The sequence below is a fragment of the Camelus ferus genome, chromosome 22 (assembly GCF_009834535.1).
Source record: "Camelus ferus isolate YT-003-E chromosome 22, BCGSAC_Cfer_1.0, whole genome shotgun sequence".
Taxonomy (NCBI): Eukaryota; Metazoa; Chordata; class Mammalia; order Artiodactyla; family Camelidae; genus Camelus; species Camelus ferus.
In genome coordinates this window covers 17,791,491-17,810,782 of record NC_045717.1, presented here as the reverse complement: position 1 = coordinate 17,810,782, position 19,292 = coordinate 17,791,491, and the positions used below count along the sequence as shown (strand labels likewise).

The window sequence follows — 19,292 nt, the reverse complement described above, 5'->3', positions numbered from 1 at the left end:
AAAGGATGGAAGAGCAAGCTAAATGACACCATAAGGAAGTAATCAGACAAATCCAAAGATGGAACATGCTGCAGAACAACTGGTCTTGTCTCATGGATACCAGAGTGATTGAAAGAATAAGGAGAATTTCAGGGAATATAAAACCAGATGCAATATAGGGTACTAGCTTGGATACTGACTTAGATAAACCAGTGCAAACTAATTTTAAGGCAATAGAAAAAACTTTGATATGGTTTGAATGAATAAGTAAATATGAACAATATGAGATTATTATTAACTTAGTTATTAATTTTGAATGTTACCTTGTTATAAAAACAAATTTCTTCTGTATAGCACAGGGAACTATATTCAATATCTTGTAATAACCTTTAATGAAAAAGAATATGACAACAAATATATGTGTATATATATGTGACTAACACTATGTGGCACATCAGAAATTGACAGATTGTAAATGACTATACTTTAATTTTAAAAAAGTATCTTGTTATTTTGACTGTGAAGAAAAAAATTCTTAGTTTAAATGAATACTGAAATTAAATATTACACAAACACACACTCATACTCCAAGAGACAAGTAAGAATATTTTATTAAACACAGAAGAAATTGTAATGATTGCGTATCATTAATCTATGTAACAATATACCCTGGAATAGTAAGTAATAAATAATCAACACAACCTCAATGAAATGGCTATAAGTAGAAAGAGATAAATCAATACTAGATAGGTAGATGAAACTTGTAGTTAGATATTTTCACGTAGTTTAGAAAGGCAATTTATGAATTATTGTAATGCAATTTATAATATTTAGACATTAGCTATTGGACATATTCAGACTCTTCAGCAAAGAGAGATTAAACATTTTTTAAGCCTACAGGGGACTTTTTTTTCAAAAATTGACCTTATATAAGGACATAAAAACATTCTCCATTCCAAATATAAATATAATGTAAATTATAGTGTACTAAAAGTAGAAATTGATAGAGGAGTAACTTTTAAACCCCCTGTGTTTAAGAGCTAAATGTAGCATTAAATAATCTTTTGTTACAATAGTAAAACATAAGACTCTAAACAAAAATGAACATAAATACAAAACAGAAACAGACTCATAGACACAGAATACAAACTTGTGGTTGCCAAGGGGGCAGGGGGGTGGGAAGGGACAGACTGGGATTTCAAAATTTATAGATACTAACAGGCATATGCAGAATAGATAAACAAGATTATACTGTATAGCACAGGGAAATATATACAAGATCTTGTGGTAGCTCACAGCAAAAAAAAAGTGTGGCAATGAATATATGTATGTTCATGTGTAATTGAAAAATTGTGCTCTACACTGGAATTTGACACAACGTTGTAAAATGACTATAACTCAATAAAAAATGTTAAAAAATTTTAATACACTTATAATTAAATAATTCAAGCATCTAATGTCAAATATTATGCTAATGGTACTATGAAAGATCTACATTGCTTTATAATACATTTATCAAGAAACTTTATCAAGAAGGAAGTCATGCTTAATAAAACTAAAATCAGGTTGCTGGAAAAGATTAATAAGATAAAAACAAAGAGAAAATGCCAATAAGAAAATACAAAAAATTAAAATTGAGAAATAACTACAGAATTAATGGATATTTTTAAATTAATAAAAATTGTAAGTAAAATACAAGTTGGTAAATTTGAAACAGTAGATTAAGTAAGTTCTTAGAAAACTATAAAATTCCAAACCTGGTGCAAGAAAAAAATAGGAATCCTGGAGACTCAAGTAAATTTTAAAGAAATTAAAAATGTTAAAGAAAAGCTGTCCCTCCCCAATATCCTTGACCCCAGTGGGTTTACAGGTGATCTCTCTTAAACTTTTAAGGAACAGTTGATGAGTATCTTATACTTATTCTTAAAAACCAAAAGAAACATATGCTCACTTCATTTCATTGGGTTAATGCAATCTTGATTTTAAACCAGGTAAAATGTTAATAAGTAAAGAAAATTATAGGCCCACCATTTCATCTATCCATGCAGATTTTTAAAGTCATAAGAAGACATAACCTAGTAAAACCCAATGGTTTTTCAAAAATGGTATATTATAAGCAAGTGCTTTTGGTTTCTCTCATAAATGACAAGGATGGTTCAGCATCAGAAGACCTATCATGTGACTCATCAGGTGAATACATTAAAACAGAAAAACTATAAAATTATTTCAATTAAGGCAAGAATATCATTTTTAAAATTCAAGTCCTATTTATGATTTTAAACATTGGTGTGCAATACTGTTTTAGTTTTATACCTACAACATAATGATACGATAGATGTACATCTGCTATGCTTTTTAAAAAAGCCTCTTTGCAACATGTTACGGAAGGGGACTTTCTTAACTAGGTGAAGAATATATACTACAGATAGTGGCACAAAAACAGACACATAGATCAATGGAACAAAATAGAGAGCCCAGAAATAAACCCATGCACGTATATTCAATTAATCTACTACAAAAGAAGCAAGAATATACAATGGAGAAAAGACAATCTCTTCAACAAGTGGTGCTGGGAAAACTGGACAGCTGCAAGTAAAACAATGAGATTAGAACCTTTCCCCACAATATATTCAAAAATAAACTCTAAATGGATTAAAGAGTTAAATGTAAGACCTAAAACCATGAAACTCTTAGAAGAAAGCACAGGCAGAACAGTCCGACATAAATTGTAGCAATATTTTTTTGGATCTGCCTCTTAAAGCAAAAGAAATAAATGCAGAAATAAATGGAATCTAATTAATCTTAAAAACTTTTATGCAGCGAAAGAAACCATCAACAAAACAAAAAGAGAACCTATGGAATGAGAGAAGATGTTTGCAAAGATTATGACCAACAAGGAGTTAATATCCAAAATATATAAACAGCTCATACAACTCGATTTCAGAAAACAATCTATCAAAAATGTGCAAAAGACAAGAATACACATTTTTCCAAAGAAGACATACAAATGGCTAACAGGAACATGAAAAGATGCTCAACACTGTTAATTATTAGACAAATGCAAATCATAACAACAGTGAGATACCACCTCATATCTGTCAGAATGGCTATCAACAAAAAGTCTATAAATGAAAAATGGTGGAGATGATGTGGAGAAAAGGGAACACTTGTACAGTGCTGGTGGGAATGTAAATTGATGCAGCCACTATGGAAAACAGTATGGAAGTTCCTCAAAAAAATTCAAAATAGAGCTACCATATTATCCAACAGTTCCACTCCTGGGTACTTATTTGGTACAAACGAAAACACTAATTTGAAAAGATACATGCACCTCAGTGATCATAGCAGTACTATTTACAATAACCAAGATTTGAAAGCAACCCAAGTGCCCATCAGCAGAAGGATGATTGGTTTAAGAAGATGTGGTATATATAGTATTCAGCCATAAAAAAAGAATAGAATTCTTCAATTTGCAGCAACGTGGACGGACCTAGAGAATATTATGCTAGTGAAATAGACAATGATAAATACTGTTTGATATCACGCATATGTGGAAAATGTAAAACAGTGCAAATGAGTGTATATGCAAAACAGAAACAGACTCACGATATAGAAAACAACTAGCAGTTACCAAAGGGAAGGAAGATAGGGAACAGGAAAATTCAGGGTATGGGATTAAGAGATACAAACTACTATGTATAAAATAGATGAGCCGCAAAGATGTATTGTATAGCACAGGGAGTTACAGCTACTATCTTGTAATAACCTTGAATGGAGTATAATTTGTAAAAATACTGAATCACTATGCTGTACACCAGAAACTAATATAATATTGTAAATCAACCATACTTCAGTTTTAAAAAACCTTAAAAAAGAATATGTGCTACAAAACTAGCAGGTAGCTTACTAATGGGGAACTTTTGATGCATTATTTTAGGATCAAGACTCCAAGGTTACTTACTGTCTAGGCTGTTCTTTAAAACTGAACTGAAAGCCATGAGCAGTGCTCTAAGGAAAGGAAAAGAGAAGGTATATAAGGTTGGAAGGGAAGAAACATGGTCACGTACCTAGAGAGGGTGAAAGAATCAAGGTGTAATATGTTAGAACAAAAAGAAGCACAATGCAGTGGAAGGCAAACCGACTTCCCCAAAACATAGTGTTTCTCACGGTATTACACCAGCAATTATCTCTCAAAACATAGAACTGAAGTTAAGCAGGCGAAGACTCTTAAGAGCGACACAGACTATGAAGTAAAAGCCCTCAACCATTTGCTCTTAGGATCCTCTTACAATAAAACACTGAGTTCCCAAAGGGCTTTTGTTTGACGGGGGTCAGAACTATCAATCTTTCCCATTTTAGAAATCGAACCTGAGAATCTTTTAAAGGATTTGTATTAGTGTATCTAAAAGAACAACAATGAATCTATTACATTTTAATATAGTGACATTTTAAGGAAAGTAATCACATTTTCAAATAATAAGTAGTGATAATAGTGGTCCTGTTCTACATTTTCGCAAGTACGTTCCTCGTCTGGCCTGGTGGTAGACAACCTAATGCTGTGTCTGATTCTTTGTCAGTCTGTGGCAGTATGTCGTTTTATTTGATGCATGTGACAAAAACATATCCTCACGTGTACTGCCAAGGTAGGGACCTGGTGGACCCCCAGAAAGTGTATCAGGGAACCCCAGGGGTCCTCATATTATATTTTGAAAACCTTTGTTATAAAATATCTAGGATTCAACAACAAACATGCAATACCTCCAAAGACAAAAAGGTTAGCGAACAATAAAAATGTAGAGGATGATCTGAATACATGGAAGCTGTTTACTTTCCTGGATGGGATGATCTAATATGATAATGGTGTCACTTCTTCCCCCAAATTATACCATCAGTACAATTGCATTTAGGACTCCAGTGAGTGGACTGTAAATTTAGTAACTGTCCTAAATTTCCTCTGAAAAAAAGTCAGTGCACAATGATACTCATCTTATCATTATTATTGTGAGCAGGACAGATTTGTCTTCCCAGGGATTATGGCACATTCTAGAGTCGTAGTCATTTTTAAGAATGTGAACCAGGAACAGGCATAGACATCCATTAACTTGACTGGATATCTCAGAAAATATCCCGTTATTATTCATAATGTAATATATGATAAAGGTGGCAGCACAAATAAAGGAAAAGATGCATTGTTTCCCAGTTTGTGGAAGGAAAACTGTTCATTTTATGAAGCAAAGTAAATCCGAATTTCTGCCGAAGACCACATGCAAAGGTAGAATCCAGATGGATTCAAGACATAAATGTGAAACAAAGTATAAAGTTAACAGGAGAAAGTGAAAGAGAATTACTTTGTGGATCTTAGTAGTGGAGAAGGACTTCCTAAACCAAACTTCAAAAGCACAAACGTTAAGTTGACTTTTAAAAGACATGAAAACGTCAACGTTAAGAATTTCTGTTCCTGCTAACTACTATATGTAGGCTAGATAAACAAGTTGATCCTATATAGCACAGGGAACAATATTCAATATCTTGTAGTAATCTATAATGAAAAAGAATATGAAAAGGAATATATGTATGTATCTGTATGACTGAAACATGATGCTGTACACCAGAAACTGACACAACATTGTAAACTGACTATACTTCAATTAAAAATGGAACAAAAAGAGAATTTCTGCTCCCCAAAGATATCCTTAATAAAGTTAACAGGTAGATGGAAAACTGGGACAAGATCATTTGCAGTGTGTAAAACCGACAAGAGAACACTCTTGAAGAAGAACAAACAAGAAGAAATAGGACCCTCAATACAGATGTGAATGAAGGATATGAGCAGGAAAGTCACAGAAGGATTTACTCAGGCAAATAAAAGGATGCTCAAAAAAAAAAAAAAGTTGGGGAGATGAATAAAGCAATGAAATTTTACTGCATATGTATTCAATTCCCCAGGTTAGAATTGCCTTCTTGATGTGCCAATGGGGAGAAAGGAATCCTCTTGCATTGCTGGTGAGAATGCAAAATGGTGAAGATCCAAACTACACCAGCAAATTCATACCATATCATTAAAAATTGGTTAAAATCCATAGAAATTACAGCACAAACAGTGAGCCAGAAGGTAAGCTATGGACTTCAGTAATAATAATAATATATGTATTTTTTATATAGTAGTGTGTATCTATATAATAACAACAACAATAATAATAATGTCCATAATGGTTCATCAGTTGGAACAAATGTACCATGCTAACACATGTTTGTACAATATTTAACAGCATCCCTGGCATCAGCCACCAGATGTCTGTAGCATCCCCTCCCTCCCACAATCATGACATGGAAAACTGCCTCCAGACACGTCCAAACATCCACTGTGGGGCAGAATGACCCCAGGCTAAGAATCCCTGACGCACAAGCTGCAAAGGGCACCTAGGCTTGGTGAGAACCTGGAAGTCAGAAGGGGTAAACAGAGAAGACCCCCAGCAGCCTCCCAAGCCTGAGATCCTCTCTTCTGGCCCTTCTCCCCAGCCCTGACCCCATCCCCAGGCTTGGCGGTGCTGCCCACAACCGTATGGTACTTCCTTCCTACCCTCTCTGTCCTGGTTCCCCTCTCCCTGGCCTGCCTCTTCCATGAAGTGCCCAGCAGGAAAGGGCAGAAGAAGCTCTCCTGCTGGATGCTGTCAGCGGTACCCACAGGCAAGTGTGCGATTGGACCTAGGGGCTCCTAGAACTCATCCTGTGTGCTTTATCCCTGCTGCGGGCTTCCAGCAGGCTGCTCCCTAGGGCCTCTCCAAGACAGCAACCTAGAATATCTGTCCTCAGGGTCTGGAGAGGCTGGGAGGGACCTCAAGGGTCCTTTGGGAACTTGCAGCCTCTACTCCTTCCTCCAACTATCCACACACAACAAAGGTCTCTGGTGTCACCTCTTCCCAGAAAGAACCCAGCCCTTGCTGAAGTCTGAGGAGCTCCCAGTCTAGGGGGTGGGGTTGGAGGACAGGGCTTGAAATAGATGCCCTTAGTCCCTTGGGGTGTAGGGATAAGGTCAGAGGGAAGGCAGGAGCTGGAGGAGCCGAGAGTGAGATTCCAGGGCTGGATGGCTTTTCAGAATAAGAGTCATTTGGGACTGGGTCTTGGGGACTGGTTTCTTATGTGCAATATGTCTTCTGGCCAAACTAGACAGCCCCACCTCTCTTCCCAAATTCTGCTCTATTCCTATTGTCCTGGTGATCCAAGCAGACAGTCTGACATTCGCATATGCCTCCCTGTGATAAGATGTAACATAAAACAAACATAAAAAAATTTGGTCTTTTGGTGGTGTCTTTGGTTCCTGACCCTCTGAAAAGAGTGTCTTTTTATGCTAATGAGATGACTGATGACTATGGGTTTATCTTTATAAAATCACTTTTGCCTCCAACTCAAATATTTGGTCTCATCTTTGAGTTAATAGTTAACATGCCACAAAGGGTCCCCTTCCTGGATCCTCAGTGACATATATTCTCAAACACCAGTTGGGAGTCAGATAGACATAAACCTCCTTGTGACTCCCTTCATTCACATTTGTGTGACCTCTGCCAACGCTTCTCATCTTCATAATGAAGGGACCATCTCTGACCTCTCTCTGTTCCATATTGAGATAGCTCTCTGCTTTTCAACTCACTCCCCAAACAGCTGCAACTTTAACACAGTAATAAAAATGGATGTTTTATTGAAATTATGTGTGGGAAAAATGGAAAGGGATTTCAATAACATGTCAGCAGCAGTGGGGGGAGGGTATAGCTCAAGTGGTAGAGTGTGTGCTTAGCATGCATGAGGTCCTGGGTTCCTTCCCCAGTATTTCCTCTAGAATAAATAAATAAATAAGTAAACCTAATTATCGCCCCCCACAAACAAAACAAAAGAAAAAGATGTCAGCAGCACACTTTTACATGCCTGTGTTCTTACCTAAGCACTGACCCCCTCTTCCCTTTCTCTCTCCTCCCTTTTTTCTTCCCCCTTCCCCTTCTTACCTCCATCCTCTTCCCTTCTTCCCCATCCTCATATGCATATTGCCTTAGTACGAACCTCCTTCTCCTTCCTTCCATCTTGCCCAGATTCTGCTCCATATATTTTTTAAATGATCAATTAAATAATCAATTAAATGATCAGATCTCTTTAAAGGACTTTATTCCCCCTAGTCTAGCACTCTCAGTCACTCTCTTTCTGTCTCTCTCTCCCTCTTGCTCTCTCTTCACTTTGCCTTTCTAACTTCCTTCAACCAGTTCAGTGCAACAGAAAAACTTGCCTTACAGTCTATAGCTCCAAAACCTAGCAGAAATCTATAAAGAATAAACCATTTTCTCTAAGACAAGAACTTTTTTTTTGTACATTTGCTGTAATTAAGATATAATAATAATAAAACATTAGGCACAGTACTTTATACATAAAGACTCAATTCTGGTGGCATTTATTACTATCTTTGTTATTTTGTTTATTCTTATTTTGAGGGGTGGGGGAACGAAGCCTTCTTGTGCTAGTCCATTCAAGAAGAATCATGTGCATCAGGGGCCTGACACTTCCCTGTGATGCTCTCCACCTGCCTATAGATAGATAATGCATTCTAAGGCACAGATAATGTGATGGAATTCATCTCATTGGGTATAAATTAGAGACTTTGATGACTTGGGCCTATGCAAGAGGGGAAAGCAAGTTGGAGAAAAACAAATATCTAATACGCATCTAACTCCTATGGAGCGGAGGTATTTTCGGAGACCTGAATCACCACAAGAGCTCTATGGACACAGACATTATTAAACCCAAATCATCTGTCACATTTCCATGCCACCGTCAGGAGCTTGAGGGACAGAATGTTCTGTGGAAGGTTCTCTTTATGGCATTCTTCAGCTCCTTGTTCCTGAGGCTGAAAATGATCGGGCTGAGAAAGGGGGTGAAGACTGTATAGGTGGTGGCCATCAGAGTGTTACTGTCCATGGAACGGGGGCCCTTGGGCTTCAGGTAGATCATGGAGGCAAAGCCGTAGTGCACAATCACTATGGTGAGGTGGGATACACATGTGGAGAAGGTCTTGTGCCGGCCTTCGGCAGAGGGGATCCTCAAGATGGCAGCCACGATGAAGACATAGGAGAGGACGATGAGGAATAAGCACCCCATCAGGGCTGTGACACAAACCAGGATGACACCCATGGTGACAGATGATGTCTCCTTCCCACAGGCCAACTTCAAGAGAGAAAGCACATGGCAGAGAAAATGGTGGATCTTGTTAGAGCCACAGAAGGTGAGATGAAAAGCTATCAGTGTCAACATCATCCCCATGACTGAGCCACCAGCCCAGGACCAGGACACGAGACTGGCACAGTCACGTGTGCTCATGAGCACGTTGTAGTGCAGAGGGTGGCAGATGGCCATGTAGCGGTCATAGCCCATGATCATGAGCAGGAAGGAGTGGGTGAAGCCAAACGTGAAGGAGAAGAACATCTGGCTGGCACAGGCCACGAAGGAGATGGAGCGGTGGGTGGAGAGCATGTCGACCAGCATTCGAGGGGTGACAGCAACAGTGAACAGAATCTCGGAGGTGGAGAGGGCGCACAGGAAGAGGTACATGGGGGTGTGGAGGCTGCGCTCCCTCCAGATGGTGGCCATGATGAGCAGGTTGCCCAGGAGTGTGAACAGGTACATCAGCAGGTACAGCAGGAAGAAGGCAGGCAGGAGATGCTGAGGGAAGGTGGAGAAGCCGATGAGGATGAATTCAGACACTGTGCTATAGTTCTGACCAGAAAAGGATGCTGCATCTGGTGAGATCAGAAATAGGATGAAGTCACAGTGGCTAAAACATAGGCTTTAACATAGATTAAATGGCAATTAAATACCTCTATACTATATGATCTGGCTATATAAATGTGCCCATAGGCCACAGCTGAGCACCAAAGAGTGATAATATGCAGAGGACGGAGGAACAAGCTAAATGACACCATGAAGAATAATTAGAAAATCCAGAAGGTGAAATGTTCTATAGAACACCTGGTCTGGTCTCATCAAGTCAGGATGAAGAAGAGGGTGAAGAGGAATTCAAGGGACATAACAACCATGTGCAATATTGGGTATCAGATATTTAGATAAACTAGTTGTAAAGTAGTTTTAAGGAAATAGGTAAGATTTTGATTGTGGTATGAATGAATGATGAGTTAAAAATAGTATGAAGAGATTATTCTTAATCTAGTTGTTAATTTTAAGTGTGATCTTGTTACTTTGGCTTTGAAGGAAAATACTACTGGTTTAAATGCATATTGAAATTTAAAGTGTACACACACATGCACACAAGAGACAAAGAAGACCATTTTATGAAGATTATTGGAACATTGTAGCAACCTGCATGAATATAATTAACCTATAGAACAATATACCCTAGATTATTAGTAATAAATAAATAACACCACTTCCGTGAAACAGATATGAGGTAGAAATAGCTAAATCAATACTAGATAGACAGGCCAAAAAGTTGAAATTACAAATTTTAACAGAATTCAGAAATGTAATTTGGGAATTATCAGTTATAATGCAATTAATAATATTCAGAAATGAGTCAAATAAAATGCTGTCATAAAAATAGTAAATTATGATCAAGTGGTGTTGTTTTAGCCCATAAATGACAAGACGGTGCAGCATCAGATGACCTGTCATGTGATTCATCACATCAACAAACTAACCAAGAAAGATCATAGAGTTCTTTTGATCAAGGAAGGAAGATATTTTCCAAAATTCAACTAGCTTTAATATTTTTAAAGTTTTATATAGTTTGACATATAACACTGTGTCAGTTTTAGGTATACAAGACAATGATTTCATATAGGTACACCTATTTATGATTTTTTAAAAAGCGTTTTTGCAACATAAAATCAAAAGGGAATTTCTTAGCTACTCAAAGAATATATACTACAAAACCAGCACATAGTATCTGAGAGGGGAAGTGTACTCGCATTATTTTACGATTAGGAACAAACCAAAGTTACTCCCTGTCTCTGCTGTTCTTTGACATGGAGCTGAAAGTCATGAGCCGTGCTACAAGGAAAGAAAAGGAAGAAGCTATATAAGGATTGGAAGGGAGGAAACTGGAGCATCTGCCTAGAAAGATAAAAGAATCAAGATGTGATATGTCAGAACAACAAGAGGGCGCAGTGCTGCAGAAGGCGGGCTCAGCCTCCGAAACTCACAGTATTTCTCACAGTATTTCTCACACTATTACACCAGTAATAATCACTCAAAATACAGAATTTAAGTACAAGTAAGATAACATTTCCAATAATGGCCCAAACTATAAAGATATAGCTCTCAAGCATTTTGGCTTCAGGATCCTTTTACACTCAAAAACTTTTGAGCCCCCTACAGGGCTTTTGTTTGAGTGGGTTTGTAACTATCACTTTTTTTTTTTTTATCATATTAGAAATTAAAACTGAGGTTCTTTAAAAGTATTTAGTAATTGGTATAATTAAAAGAATAATAATAAACCTATTACATATTCATATTAGAAACACATTTATATGGGAGTAACTACATTTTCAGAAAACATTGAGTGAGAAGAGTGGCCTTGTCTTACATTTTCACAAATATGCCTAATGTTTGCCTCGATAGGAGATAAACTAAGCTCACACCTGCTTCTTCATTTAGTCAGTGGTGTTATGTTGCTTTAACTGAAGTGCATGATGAAAACACATCCACACGTGTAACCGGAAAAGTAAGGACCTGATGGACCCCCAAGAACGCATCTCCAGGACCCCGAGTGCCCTCATATCACACTTTGAAAACCCCTATTATAGAATACGAGGAGGTAACCAAACAATTCACGACCTCCAAAGACAACAATTTTAACCACTAATAAAAATGTAGAAGGTGATCTGAATGTATTAAAATAGTCTACGATTTCGGATGAGTTGAGCTCGCGGTGTAATGGTGTCAGCTCTTCTGCAAATTATACCAGCAGTGCAACTGCAGCTACGATTCCAGTGTATTGGCTATGAACTTGATACAATCTCCTTCTGAAAATAAAGTCAGTACAAAAGTATGCTAATCTTACAAAAATGAAGTAGACAGGAAAGCCGTGCACTCCCAGGTAGTGAGACATATTATAGAGTCATGGTCATTCTTTTAAAGTGTGAAAATGGAATAGACATAGACACTGATTAAAATTGACTGGCCGTCTCAGAGAGTATCCCTTCATTATTCAATGCCTAATATATGATAAAGGTGGCAGGGCAAGTCAAAGGGAGAAAATGGATTGTTTACCTCTTTGTGGTGGGAAAAGTGTTCATTTTATGAAGCAAGATCAATCTGAATTTCTGCCCAAGAGCACATGCAAAGGTGAAAACCATTTGTTCCAGGACATAAATAGGAAATATAAACTATAAAGCTAATAGGAGAAAGTGTAAGAAAATTATTCTGTGGATTTTTAAAAGCACAAAGGTTAAGGTGATTTTTAGAAGGCATGAAAACATCAGCACTAATTTTGTTCCACATTATCAGGTAGATAGAAAGTTGGGGGAAAATAATTTGCATTGTGTAAAAGTGACAAAGGAACACTGTCTAGAAGAATAAACAAGAAGCAGAAACCTTAATACAGATATGAGCAAACGATATGAGCAGAGAGTTGACAGAAGAAGTTACCCAGGCAAATGAAAAGATGCTCAGTAAAAAGGGCAAGGAAAGTGTGGGGGTAGAATAGAAAACAGTAATGGAATTTTATTGTATATGTATTCAATTCCAAAAATTAGAAAATGCCATCTTGATTGGACTATGGGCTGAAAGAATTTTCTTATACTGCTGTTGAGAATGTAGAATCGTGAGAATTCAGAATATGCATGCTCTGTACACCAGCAAATTGGGTCCTAAATATTATCTCGACTTAAACCTATTTATAGGGGAGAACAGAAGAGGATGTTCCACGTAGCATTGCTGTAGTGGGGAAACTGGAAAAGCCTGCTTGTCACGATCGGGGAGAGCATAGGTAAGAGGGGATGGATGCAACACTGGAGCCACAGACAAGTGTTAGATGTACACATAGCAGTGTAAATGAAGTTTTTCAATAATACTGGCTGAAAAAAGAAAAATACGGCACCTTAAAAATATGGCACATGAAACCAGCCTGTAAAAACCTGGAACGGCAGATATATGTCATTACACATTCATCAAAACCAATAGAATGTACCACAGAAAGAGTGGAGCTTAATGAAAACTTGGACTTCAGTTAATTACAATGCATCTGTATTGACTCATCAGTTATAACACATGTACCACACAATGCAACATATAAATCATAGAGGAAATTGTGTGCAGGGAGAAGACGTAAGTGGGAACCTTCTGTATTATCTGATCAGTTTTTCTAAATCTAAAACTTCTCTAATAAATTAATGCCCATTAATTTTAAAAACTAAAAATAAATTTTAAAACATATGCATATAGAAATAATACATAATGTGCAAAAACACATACAGATCTAAGAGTACACATGAAGTATTTTAAATGACTGTAAGAACAAAAAGGAAATGAGGTGAAAGAAACGGAATATATTTATGAAACAAGAGAAGGACCTTGTGCAAACCAATGATGAGCAAAAGTTGCAAACTGGAAATGTCATTGACTCAAACCTCTGCATCTGAAGTCCTTCATAAAATTAAAACTATATTCTTATGAATAACTTGAGCCAAACTGCTGCCCAGAGCTCCTGAACTCCTTGTCTCTGAAACAGGGCCCCCTCATAGTTGCACCCATTGCATTGCCTCTAAGTACTCTCCACAGTAGGGGGGTCAGCCTGGAACTTGGAGACACAAATCTCCAGGACAGTGAGGACATTTGCAGGACTGAGGATGCTCTTTGGAGAGAGGAAGGTTGCATTTATGACCTGAAAAACAAATCTTATGAACACCGAAACACCCCACCCAGAAACTAAGACACTGGCATCAACTGCTTTTTATGCCTCATCTCTCCCTCATCTCAGCATTTTTCTTCCCAAATTAACAGTTTCTGGCTTTTGCTTCTCGACATCCATATGGCTCCATCACCTCTCTCCTGGACCACTGCCCCAGGCTCCTCCCATGTCACCTTCTATGCCCCCTAACCACTCTGGCTTCCAGAGAGAATTTTCTGCAACTACATAAAGAATGCAGTCATCACACCCAAGGTTCAAATCCAAATGACTTGTAAGCACTTAGCCTCCTCACCCCAACTGAAAATGGGGTTACACAGAGAGCTGCCTTCAGTGGGTCCATGAGGATTCCTGTAAAGGGCTGAGAATTTACCGAATAAATATCACTGACATTGAGGTTATGCTCCTTGTTCTGATCTGATTTAGTGCCTTCCTTCTGTTCCAGATGACACCAGCTGGCCTCAGTTTAAACTCATGGTCTCTGACCGAGATGGGGCACATAGTACCTCTGGTAAGCACACAATGCAGTTTCCCCCCAGGAGGCTGATCCAACCTCCACTCTCTCCTCCAGCCCTTGCCTCACCCTTCCAGCCTGCCTTCCCACCTCCTGCTTGGTGGGATGTCCGTGATTCTTGAGGCAGCGCTCTCCCATCTCCCTAGCAAGTGGACAGAATTCTGTATCCTCTGGTCTCACGGAGGATGGCCCCACACACGTACTGAGCAAACATCCCACACATCACCAGAGTGCACCCAGTTCACACTCTGTCTTCCTCAGAGCCTCCGCTCCAGGTTAGCAGTGGCCACATTTGCCCCAGACCAGGACCCAGCGGCTAAGACGAGACGCACCTAGACCATGATTTCTCAAGCTCAGCACTGGTGACATATGGGGCAAGATCATTCTTTGGCTCTCTTTTTCATGGTATAATGTTTGGCAGAATCTCTGGTCTCAACCTACCAGATGCCTGTAGCATCCCTTCCCCGAAATGAGTCAGGGAAACCTAAAATGATCAAGACATGTCCGAAATGTCCACTGTGGTGCAGAATTGCCCTCGGCTGAGAACCACTGATATAGAAGCTGCAAAGGGCATTTTGGGGTGAGGGGTGGAGCGTGAAAACTATGGACCCAGAGTGAACAAACTAAGAAGACCCCAGGCAGCCTCCCAACAAAGCTGAGATCCACTCTTACTACCCCTTGCCCCAGCCCAGACCCCATCGCCAGGCTGGGCAGTGCTACCCACCCACAGCTGTACAACTCTGCCTTCCTACCCTCTCTCTCCTGGTGCTCCCCTGCCTGGGGTGCCTCTTCCATGAAACAGCCAGCAGCAGAGGGCAGAAGAATCTCTCCTGCTTGCTGCTGTCAGCATCGGCCACAGGCAGGTGTGGGGTCAGACCTAGTACTTCTTGGATCTGATACAGTGTCCTTTATCCCTGCTGCAGGCTCCAACAGGCTGATCCCAACAGCCTCTCTAGGAACCAACTGGAAAGTATGGTTTTCAGATTCTAGACAGTCTGGGAGGGACCTCAAGGGCCTTCTGGGATCTGCAGTCTACTTCTTCCTCTAACTATTCACATGCAACAATGACTCCCTGCTGCTTCTATCTGCCCAGAGAGACACCAGCCCCTGCTAAGGGCTAAGAAGCTCCCGGTCTTGTGGGACACAGGGCTGGATACAGATGCCCTCAACCCCTTGGGGTCAAGGTACTGTCAGAGCGAAGGCAGGAGCTGGCGGAGCCCAGAGTGGGAATCCAGGGCTGTGCCCTTGGGCAAGGGCAGTGGGAAGGCATCCTAGAATAAGGGTAATTTGCAGCTGAGTCTGGGAGAACGGTGTCTCTTGGGTAATGTAAGTGCTCAAATTCTTCTACCCAAACTGGGAAGCCTCACCTCTTCTTGATTAAGCTCTACCAGATCCCTGTTGTTGTGGGATACAAGCCAGAAAATTTGACATTACTATATGCTTCCCTGTGATAAAATATAAATATTTGCTAGCTCAGTCTTTGTCCCTAGCTCCTGACGCAGCTCCAGAAACTGAGCCTCCTATTCCAGGAGTGATAAGAGTGTCTTTATTATGCCGATGAGATGACTATTAACTGGGAGCTTCTAAGTAGCTTCAAGGCACAAGAAAGAGAAGGCAAAGCAAAAAGACTGGTAGGCTAAATTAGTATTTAGAACCTATAATAACATGCCTGCAAAGCAGTAAGAATAAAAGAATCTTTAAAAAGATGAGCAATGGCTTTAAATGGGCATATCAAAAAGGCAACCCATATGGCAAATGAACAATAGAGATTTTCCAATCCCACTAGTAATTAGGGAAATGCAACTTAAAGGACAGTGGGAAACCACTCGGCAACCATGTTGGCAAAATTAAGTTTCACACTGTCAAGTGCTCATGAGGGCGTGGGGAAACAGATCTCCTGATACACAAGTGCTGAGAGTGCCCAGCTACTTGGGGGTTGAATTTGACAATTCTCGTTATAGTTAAGATTCACATTTCTTACAACCTGTTCATCTCACTACTCATTTTGTGTTTGAATCAGATAGTGCCTGTTTGTAGTAGAAAACATACAAGGATATGTAGTGTATTATTCCTAATAATGGAGAAAAATTGGATGCAAACTGAGATGTCTAACAGTTAAATGTACACTATATATATTTATAAATTTGAATATTAAATTGATTTTATAACAATGAGATGTTTCTATGTGGTTAGAAACCTAGATGTGATTTTGCCCCAGAAGGGACATTTGGCTATGTCTGGAGACTTTGATGTCATGGCTGGTGTGGGGAGCCTACTGGCATCTAGTGGTTGAGATCTGGGATGCTGTTAGACATCCAGCAATGTTCAGACAGCCCCCACCTCAAAGGACGATCCAACCCCAAATGTCAACACCGCCAAGGCTGAGAACCTTTAGTCTGTATAAACCAACATGAATATCACTCCAAAATGATGAGTGAAAAAGCCAAGTTGCAGAAAGGTACCTACAGGACAATCAGATCTGTGTTAAAACACAAAGTATGGAAAACAGTTTGGTGGTTTATCAAAAAATTAAAGGTAGAATTACTATATGACTCAGCAATTTCACTCTTAGGTGAATTGAAAGGAATTCAATCAAATCTTTGTACATAAATATTCATTGCAGCACAATTCACATAGCCAAAAGATGAAAACAACCAAATGCCCATCAATGAGTGAACGAGTAAACATGAGGTGGTCTATCCATTCAGTGGAATATTACTCAGCTATCAAAAGGAATGAAGCACTGATGCATGCTACATGACAGACGAATCTCAAAAATATTATGCTGGGTGGAAAAAGCTGGACCCTATAGGCTACATTTTGCATGATTCCACTTATATGAGATGTCCAGATCAGGCGAATCCGTAGGAACAAAAAGCAGATTCGTGGTTGCCACTAATCTAAAGCTGGGGTTGGAGGGAGGACTGCTAATGAGATGGGATCTCCCATTTTGTGGGGGATGATTAAAATGTTCTAGACTTAGATAAAGATGGGGATTGAGCAAAATTGTGAAAGTGCTAAATGCCTCTGAACTTAAAGTGCTTAATTTTATGTTATATGAATTTCATCTCAAAAATAAAACAAACCCACAAAAAAGCACAACCAACCCCCAAAACAGTACTCTTATTTTATGTGTTTGTTCACTTGCCCCATGCGTACAATGGTCTGCAACGATGTCCATCAGATTCACCATCATGCTAGCATGGCTGGTCAACACATAGCTTTTATCCTGATTGGTAGAATTTCAATTATTTAATAAGAAAAAACAGATATATGTGTGCTGATTTTTAAAAACTTTAAAGATATTGAATTAGGCAAATGACCTGAACGGGGAAGAAAGAAGTTAGACAGGTAAGTCGGGCAGCCTCGTCAGCCCCAGTGGACAATGGCAGGACTGCTTTCCTGCTGATGTCAGGAACCAGGGCCCCAAATCCCAGATTCACTAAGCATCAGACTCTGCTCGAGTCCCTGAGAAGCTCAGGTAATTGACTCAGCCCTGGCAGGCAGGGAGGGAGGGAAAGTGAGGACAGATTCTCCCTGAGGTTGCCCAATGCCTTGAAGTGTCCCCAGGGGTCCCCGCATCCCTGTAGCAGAGGCAGAGGCAGAAGGACTGCAGTGAGAGAAGGCAGCAGGCAGGAAAGCAGAGGCAGCATAAATAATGGAGATCAAGCTCAGGCAAAGGCCCCCACGTGGCTGGCACACTCCTTGCCTTGCAGCCCTCACCTGCAAGGAAACATCAAACCAGGACCTCCAACTGGAGTGAGGCAGAAGGAGGTGCAGAGCCTGGAGCCCCAGGTGAGTCATCATCCCTCCCTCCCACTTGACCAGGAGAGACCTGGGGAACCAGCAACTGCCACAGACTCAGAGAAGCCACCCTGTCTATATAACTCCTTGGGCAATTCGAGTCTACGGGATGGGAGCAGAAGGCAGGGCTCCACTTCCTATCTTCAAGGTGATGGGATGATTGCTTCTCAGGACAGGTGAAGAAACTGAGGTGCAGAGAGGGGAGCTATTGCTCTTAGTTACCCAGAACACTGCTTGCGTTTTAACTTCTCTCCCCTCTCCGTCCTGGCCAGAAAAACAGTGGTAAAAGGATTGAGGGGAGGCAGAGAAAAGAGACAAGAGGATTTAGGACTGAGAGGCTCCAGTCACCCACCAAGGGTGTAATGCATCCGGGGGCACCAGGGCGGACAGGTGTGGTGACGGTAAGGAGTTAGGGTTGAAAATGGGGAGAGAAAAGGGAGGCGATGGTGGCAGAGATGGGAGGGAGGATGCAGAAGGGCATCCTAAAGAACTTCACTGAGAAGAGAGAGCCAGGATGGGGGCAGACAGGTAAGGCAAAATGGAGACAACACAGACCTCGCTTGTGGTTCTCAACTAGGGGCAGTTCTGCTTCCCAGGGTACATGAGACACTGTGTGAGGACACTTTTGATTGTCACAATTGGGAGAAGCTACTGGCATGTAGTGGGCAACAAGGATGCTTCTCAACATCTTATACTGCACAGGACAGCCCCCAACCACAAAAACTATCAGCTCCCAAAGTCCCTAAGGCTGAGGTTGGAAAACCCTGCTGCAGGGGTATACGAGAAGAAGATCTGTCCACAGGTGGCCTTGGCCCCTGTGTTCCTTGGTGGAGAGCTGGCCCCGCTGTGGATTCCTCTAAGTGCCAGACGGCCAGATCTCACTCTCTCTCTCTGGGGCTGTTCAAACGCTTGCAGAGGAAACCACTAGGTACACTCCTGGTGGATTAGTGCCAGGTTTCAGTCCATTTCATCCTGAACCCACACCCTCCATGTTCCAAAGGCTCTTTGTTTACTTTAAAAAATAGACAGACTTTACTTTAAGAGCTTTAGGTTTACTGAAAATTGAGCAGATAGCACAGAGGATTTCCACATATC

General features: G+C 40.2%; 1 protein-coding gene across 1 annotated transcript; it reads right to left on the bottom strand.

Annotated features, from left to right (window-relative positions):
* Positions 1 to 8,464: 8,464 nt before the first annotated feature.
* LOC116659135 (olfactory receptor 10H3-like) lies at positions 8,465 to 17,589 on the bottom strand. Its single transcript, XM_032466352.1, has 2 exons — positions 17,553 to 17,589; positions 8,465 to 9,755 (listed from the first exon to the last, which is right to left on the bottom strand). The coding sequence occupies exons 1-2, from the start codon at positions 17,587 to 17,589 to the stop codon at positions 8,794 to 8,796; spliced, it is 999 nt and encodes a 332-aa protein (XP_032322243.1). The 3' UTR covers positions 8,465 to 8,793.
* Positions 17,590 to 19,292: the final 1,703 nt, after the last annotated feature.

What these genes read in the sequence shown, in the direction of transcription:
- LOC116659135 (XM_032466352.1), bottom strand. Translation starts at nt 17,589, where the DNA reads ATGATGGTGAATCTGATGGACATCGTTGCAGACCATT. An exon ending in GGACATCGTTGCAGACCATT is followed by an intron (nt 9,756 to 17,552) that starts GTACGCATGGGG and finishes TGATCTCACCAG; the next exon opens with ATGCAGCATCCTTTTCTGGT.